This window comes from Poecilia reticulata, unplaced genomic scaffold (assembly GCF_000633615.1).
Source record: "Poecilia reticulata strain Guanapo unplaced genomic scaffold, Guppy_female_1.0+MT scaffold_131, whole genome shotgun sequence".
In the NCBI taxonomy this organism is placed as follows: domain Eukaryota; kingdom Metazoa; phylum Chordata; class Actinopteri; order Cyprinodontiformes; family Poeciliidae; genus Poecilia; species Poecilia reticulata.
In genome coordinates, this window is record NW_007615014.1 from 730673 (window position 1) to 738738 (window position 8066).

Sequence of the window (8066 nt, forward strand, 5' to 3'; positions counted from 1 at the left end):
TTGACCTGATGGGTCCTCTACCTCGCAGCAAGAATGGAAATAAATACCTGCTGGTAATCATTGACTATTTTACCAAGTGGATAGAGGTGTTTCCACTCAAAGACAGCAAAGCTCAGAAAATTACCAGCATCTTGAAGAATGAAATATTTACCCGCTTTGGTGTCCCTCAAGAGCTAGTATCAGATCGTGGCCCTCAGTTTACAAGCCATGAGATGGAAAAGTTCTGTCGCACATGGGGGGTGATTCAGAAGTTCACTACAAGTTATCATCCCCAAGCCAATCTCACTGAAAGGTCAAACYGAACAATAAAGACCATGATAGCCTCTTTTGTGGGAGAACACCATTCMAACTGGGACCARTGGATCCAGGAGTTTAGATTTGCCATCAATGCMGCTCAGCATGAGACAACTGGAAGGTCTCCTGCAGAGCTCACTCTGGGTCGGCCTCTCAAAGGCCCATTGGAGAGAATCATTGGCCACTCTCCTAGCCCTCAGCAGACGCCCTATAAACWTCTGGACAGACATAAAGAAATGACTGAACAGGTKAAGCGGAAGATAGGGTTGAACCAGGTCAGACAAGCTAAGTATTATAATGCCCGTAGGAGAAGTGTACAGCTCTTTCCGKGAGACTTAGTCTGGGTTCGGTCTCATCCCCTCTCCAAAGCTACTGATAAGKTTTCCTCTAAGTTAGCGCCTAAATGGTCAGGTCCAGCAGTAGTGAGGAAGCAACTGGGTCCTGTGAATTACCAGATACAGTGGACAGACCAGAATAGAAANTAATAATAATAATAATAATAATAATTCTGATGGTGTTTGTATTTTCAGAATGACTTCAGGATACCATAAACATGTGTGTCAAATAATTAAATGCTGAAGTTGATTTTTCATGAAGAACTTTGAGTGATTTGTTGAAACCTGCAGCTTTTAAAACAACATGAACTTTGATTAAAAACATTTTAAACATTAATCTGACCATGCTGAACATTMATCCTGCTGTGTTTTCCTGAACCTGCCTGCCTTAATGTTGAATATGAAATATCTGGATTGTTATGACGTTGGTGTTTAATAGGAAGGAAAACAGGTTTCCATCATCATCGTCATCATCAGGTTCAGGATGTTTAAATCAAACTTTATCATTTCCAGCTGTAGAGTGATTCCTCTCTGTTGATACAACTGGAATCACAGCAGAGTTCTGCAATCACTGAATTCCTCTAACGGCTAAAATCTCATTATGTTTTAATCTGTTTTTGATTCATAATAATTGGGATATTGATTCATTTTATTTATATTCCAACTCTCTGTTACGTCTTTTTATGAAGCTACTGTAACTGTTTTGTGTTTTTCTCAAATAAACCAGTTTATATGCTGCTTTGCTCAAAGGTCAGATGGCAGATGGAGATTAGTAAGCTGATCTTGAGTTTGGTGAATAAAATTCTTCAAGTGGATTTTAACTCGTTTCATGAATAAAATCTAGTTTTAATGACTTGATAACTCTGCATAAAGAGCATCAGTCATTTTCTCTGGTTTTCATCTTCATCGTTCTGCTCCTCATCACATTTCACTGCTCAGCTCTGAAAACCACAGAGACGTTGCTTTGTCTACATTAGTCATTGGGCATATTCTGTAGAGCATTCACACTACCGAGTTCCTGATTCATTATTATTGTTATTCCCCATTTTTTCATTTTGTTACTACTTCTACATTTTCTCTGCTATTCCATCTGTTCGTCTTCTACATGTTTTTGTTGTTTCTGCTCTCAGTGGTGATGATTTTTGGTATTCACAACTTTATGAAATATTCAGCTTCTTATGCATTTGTTGACTCCACTGAAATAAATGAAAAATGACCAAGTTGTACAAAAAGCTCTTCTTTCATTTCCACTTACTGTCAGAAACACCATTAAATTTTTTTAAATGTTGTCATATCCTTCGACTATGGTTCAACATTTTCATATGTTTTATGGGTTTCTTAAAATCCCTTCAAACTCTTCAATGTTTGGTCGTATTATTCTCATAATTAGCTTTACAATAAGGATAAGGAAACCTGCCCAGAGGCGGTCCCAGCTTGTTTGGTGCCTGGGGCGAACAACCCCACCAACACCCCCTGACAATCTTCAGCGTTCAATGAATATGAGACGCTACTATGAGAACAGGAAAGACTTTATTTGTTTTGTTCTTATCTTCTATATCAACAAACTGGAGAAATGTGAGAAGAAGGTATTTTAGTATGAAATAATTGTTAAAACAACAAAATGACAAGAGAAAATGTTCAAAGACTCAATAATTTTGCTGAGAGGAACCGCCTGAGCCACGGAGCGGTCAGAATAAGACCCGGATCCGTTCCCAAAACCCTTCCACCTTTATTGATTGATAAGTCATTGGATTGAGGTGGAAAGAGCTTTGTCAGATTTTAGCTGACTGATCCAACATGTATCACAGGGCTGTCAAACTCATTTTCATTGAATCAAGATCATGAATTCTCTTAATCAGTTCCTCCAGGGTTTTCCCATTGGATTTTTTTATTATTTGGAATAAAAATCAAATGTTTGTGGTACTAATTTAGAAACATTTGCAATAATTAAACATATGTATGACGAAGTTCAACATTTTATTGCTCACCTTATAGATCATGAACTATAATTTGACATCAGTAAAGGCTGAGGCAACTGTTTAGTACAAGTAAGAAAGTTAGCATCACTTAAACTCGATGTTTTTCATAATTTTTGCCAAAAAAAATTACAATAATTAGCATTATAATAAAAATGTGTGGGAATTTGTTGATTTTGTGTGAATTTACACAAAAATTCCTCAAAAACTGGAGGGACTAATTAATGTAATCTGACAGTAAGTAGATAAAAACTGCCTTGATTTGATCGATAAAATAATATTTAAGCACACCGTTATCTTGACTGTTCTATTTATGTTCCTCTGGTCTAAAGGGCCACATAAAAGCTGTGGCAGGCTGGATTTGGCCCCCAGGCCTCGAGTTTAATACGTGATGTGTCAGAACCCACATATAATCTGTGCATAATCCCACACTGTGGACCATATTATTTCTAAAGTTTTGATTATATCTAAAATTGTATTGCTTGATGTTGCATTTCCAGATCATTTGTATTTTTTGACAGTTTAAGCAGGGTACTACTGTTTGAAGGTACAGTAGTACCTTCAAAAAGAAGCATCATATAAACTACTGTTGACCAATTTATTCAGGCCCTTCCTTCATCTGCTACAAACTCCTGTACTTCTCTCAGTGATTTAATGGACAGTTTTATTTTTAGAATTGGAAAAAACCATAGCTCCCATTACAACAAAAGTGATCTCTGGAAAACGTAATCCTCCTCAGAGAAACTCTGAGTCAATTAGAAAAGGGGAAAAAGTGTGCTGAAAAGCTGAACGTCGGTGGGATAAAAGTAAATAAATAACATAATAAGCATAAATAACATTTGCACAGTGGAAAGTAAAAGGATACTGCAAATAAACACTGCCAAATATATTATCCGCAGAGAAAAGGAAAATTAAAATATATGTGCAAAGAAAACAGGGAGTGGGATTGAAGTGGTGGTGGGGGGTAAGGTATTATTTTTTCTAAATCCATTTAGAGCATAACATCCCTTAGCCAGTGAACTGGGAGTCGGGTCTTTCCACCTGAATAAGGCAGCCCTCCTGGCAATTAATGATGAAAATGAAAACATTCTTTAGTTGAATTACAGTAAAGCCAGTTCTGAGTTCCAAAGATGGCCGAGAAGGGGTTTGGCTTGATCTCACAGTGCAGAACTTCAGATATTGTATGGAAGACTGATTTCCAGAAACTAGCTAGAGAAGTTGTTTAAATCCAGAACATATTGATTACTGTTGCAAGTGCACTCCTACACCTGTCATGTGTTGGATCCATATTTGGGTAAATGTGCACCAGTTTAGTTCACAGAACAAAACTTCAAATGGAAATGCTGCCAGTAAAGCAGAACTCGGATGTTAGCTGCCCAGCAGTAGTTTTCAAAGTTAGCACCTGACTGCCCAGGCCTTTTCTTAATCTGGGGTGTTTATCTTTCCTAGTAAAAGAAAGAATTAATGAGTCCAGAGATCTAAAGAATGTTAGGAATCATAACAGGGAAGTACTGGAAAACATTCACATATTTGGGGAGCAGCATCCTTTTCACAGAGTCAATTCTGCCTGCAGGAGACAATAACAATAAGGACCATTAAGATAAGAGCTGTTTTGATTAATCAGTAAAGGAAGAAAATTAGCTTTAAATAGATTTTTGAAATGTCCTAGTGACACATATGCCAATGTATTTAAACTGTTCAGTCACTTTCCTAAGGGGAAATCCTCCATAATTAACATGGACGTATGAGCCAATCAGACGCTCTGTTGTTCCAGGATTCAGTCTTTCACTTCCTGTCTTTCACTCTCTCCGCTGGATCATCACATTAAACCCTGATTTTCTCCATGTTTCTTTTAGTTCCTGCTCTTGGTTTCCTCCTGGCAGATTTGTTTTGTTATTTATCATTTTAATTCAAAAATACCAACTCATCTATCTCCAAACATGACACTAATCATAATTTGAGTTAACCATTAGTTATTTTCAGACTAATTGATATTAAAGTAGAAGATTAACAAACAAAAGTTTATATTTTTCTGTTAAACATTTAATAATCAATTTGGGGAATTGTATACATTTTGTTCTTAATTTAAACTCTATTTCTTAACTCCTTGTTTTTTATGATAATGGTTGCATTAAAGAAGAAATTCTGCAGAATTCAGAGAAAATGGACGCCATCAACTCATCTGAAGGTTGTTGCAGAAATAATTCACAAAATCAAAGTATCTCTATTTAATCACTGATGTTTTTAAACTTTTCCAAGACTTCTTTGTTTTCGGGGTGATGCAAGTTTCATTCAGCTTGTCTGTATAATCATAACTGCTTACTGGACATGTGATTTTCTAGAGTGATTTGGGTTAGGGTCAACAGTTGACCCTAACCCCGGCTCATTGGACACTCGGTCCGTTCCACCGCAATAAGGTGGCGGTCATCCTGCAGAGCTGCTGCTTCTCCACCCTGAGAGGAGCCAGGTGGTTCGGATGGTGAGGCGTTCAGATCCCACTGGGAGGAGACCCAGAAGAAGACCAGGACGATGTTCCTCTGCTGGGAACGCCTTGGATAGAAACCTTTAAACTAATCTAAGCTGAACTAAACTTGAGTGAGAGGTCAGGTTCCTCCTAGTCAGCAAGGTTTTCTGCTCAGCAACTGCTCATCTGATTCAGGCGTGTTTGAAAGTTGCAGGACGGTGCAGAGGACTGGAGCTGCAGATCCCTGATTACAGCAATAATGAAGATGAAAGAAATGATTGATGGTTTTATGATGGCATTGATAAAAATGCTGTACTGGCTACTTGTTCATTCTATATTCTTAATCAAAAAGTTTATTATCTCATGTTTTTATCATGTAAAACACTTTGACCTGCCGTATTGCTGAGATGTTTGGTACAATAAACTGGAATTGAATAAACAAAAYTGCAGCTGCATAAGAGAAAACATGTTTTCTTTAGAAAAAAAAAGGAAACAGAGAAAAACTGTCAAAATGTTATAATACAAAGTTACCTATCAATCACTTTATAGATCAGCTGTGACCAATCTGATATTCAATAAGATCAATAATTAAAGAGACACCAGCAGAGTGGTTAGAAAATGTTTTCACATGATGTTATCATCCTCCATGTTTGTTTCTACTCGCCGTCCAATCAGACAGCGGGATTTTCCTCTGAACCTTCATAGAGAATAACGTCGATTTAAACCCAAACATGTCGGATATTCCTGGTGTCAGCAGACCAGACGGTCACATGGTCACTGCTGAGGATGATGATGAAGGTGATGATGGTCAGCGGTGCAGCAGGTCCCACAGGCAGCAGCAGCACAGTGCAGCACAACATGCGGCCAGGTACGACCCGACACCGCCCGGCTGCTGATTGGTCCGAGGATCCATCAGCAGAACTGTCGATGACATCATCAGTCTACCGTTAGTCTGTGGCCAATCAGACTACAGTCTGCAGGTGAGGAGGTTACCTGTTGGCTTCGCTGGATGGGAGGCCTGGTGTTTGTTGCCGTAGTAACCAGGTGACATCACAGAGGCCTCCTGCTGTGCAGCGGGTYCTGGTTGGAGAATGGTCTGAGGGAAAGTCTGCGGCAGAGGAGGTGGGGGGTGGGGTGTTGTTGGAAATTCAGATGTGAAACTTTAATCTCCTAATTTAACTCAATAATCTGCTTCAGTTCTGTTCTGGTCCAGAACCGGATCAAAACTAAACCAGTCAGTAACTTTTATTTATTAAACGACTTATGGATAAACGTCTCAAAGCGCTTTACAGGAAGAAAAGATGCTGAACACACACTAGAAGTTTTTGGCTCCATCTGCTGGTCATAATTTGAACAACAGCTCATGGTTTGTTTCCGTCTATTGTCTTTGTTGTAGTTTTTATATTTTTTATTTTGTTTCTAATGTTTTTAATCTAGTTTTTATGGATGTTCATATGCGAGAGCAACACATTGTTTCAAAATTTCCTCTGGATTACTAAAGAACCACCCAACTCRGCCTGGCCTGAATGGCGCCCCCTGCTGGCCAGTTACTCTGTTTTCATCTTGTTCTGCCGTTTGTAGTAAATTACTTTTTTAATCTGAATGAGTTTTTACTTGGATAATAAACGTTAAATTAAAACGTATGAGTATTTCTGTAAAGTAAGATCAGCTGATCTCCTCAGATATTAAAACTTTTTGGCTTCATGACTGGGAGAAAGCTGGATTATGTTTAAACTGGACTTTATAGTTTGATTTTATTATGTTTGGATTAATTATGATAAAACAGCTTGTAATTATCTGGCTGTTAATATAATAAATACAATTCCTGTAGTTTATTCTGAACTCATCACGTCACATCAGCAGCAGGTGAATCAATCACATGACGTCGGACAGAAAGCTRCCGCGGTTCATTCTGGGTACCTGATAGGCGGAGCCGGGGAAGGCGGTGGGCGGGGAGTAAAAAGCTGAKAGAAAACGACAAAAATACATTTTACAAAAAGTGAAGCAGAAAAAACAAAAACAAACCTTTAGAGATAAATGAGGTCGTCTCATAAAGGTGACAGATAAAGTCAGTAATGTGAAAATAATGTGATAAATTTAATTTCTCATTTTTTAGAAAGAGAAATTACAATAATGACAGAAATATTATAGTAATGAAGTTGTGGCATCTCAGGAATGAAAAGTAAATAATAGTTCACTAAAGTTTAAATTTTACTAAATGATTTCTGGCTTTGTGATAAAAACAGAAACGAACCTGGAGGAAACATGGAGGGAGACGAATCGTCTGGGAAGAACGGACGATACGGAGGAGGATGATCACTCATCTGGACGGATGGATGGTTGGATGGTGGATGGATCTATGCAGAAAGCAGAAACATGTTTTTGCTATCTTAAATGATGAAATCTAATCATTTAAAGTAAATKATTAGATTCATTTTCAATCTGAGACATTATTTCCATCTCTGTGGAAATAATGAGATTTATGTCCTGAATAATCAGATTTATGTCCTGAAGCCTGAGACGCTCCAGGACATAAATCTGATGGGTCTGCTGCAGATTCATCTGTAACAATCTCATTAGCATCGCCMTGATGTCGGATTTCCCTCCAAACCAGTCAGTCTGACCTCTGACCTTTCACCAGGCAGTCAGTAAACATTTGTCCCTGCAGAAACATGTGGACATGACTGTCCACCAGCAGACACACAGTGCAGTCAGATGCCTCCATACCAGCGCTCATCTAATAAACAGGTTGCCATAGCAACCGCCACACAGACACAAATAGCCGTCTGTCCCACACAGGAGCAGCTTGTTCCAGTTAACCCAGTCAGCTGCTGCTGGGAGAGCTGGACTGGCAGCGGGTTGGCAWGGCAACAACCAGAACCAGTCTGATACCTAACCAGCATGCTAACCAGCTAGCTAGCTCCTAGTTACTACAGCAGGTACTGATGATGTCATCCAGGTGATCTGGCTGAGATTGGTGGACAGGAACCGTCCATC

The 8066-nt window shown here is 38.8% G+C and overlaps 1 protein-coding gene across 1 annotated transcript; it reads right to left on the bottom strand.

Moving 5' to 3' along the window:
- Nucleotides 1–5342: 5342 nt before the first annotated feature.
- LOC103459887 (cysteine-rich and transmembrane domain-containing protein 1) lies at nt 5343–7459 on the bottom strand. Its single transcript, XM_008401817.2, has 4 exons — nt 7324–7459; nt 6990–7033; nt 6063–6177; nt 5343–5990 (listed from the first exon to the last, which is right to left on the bottom strand). Exons 1-4 carry the CDS (start codon nt 7391–7393, stop codon nt 5878–5880), a joined length of 342 nt encoding a protein of 113 aa, XP_008400039.1. The 5' UTR covers nt 7394–7459; the 3' UTR covers nt 5343–5877.
- Between the last annotated feature and the right edge of the window lie 607 nt (nt 7460–8066).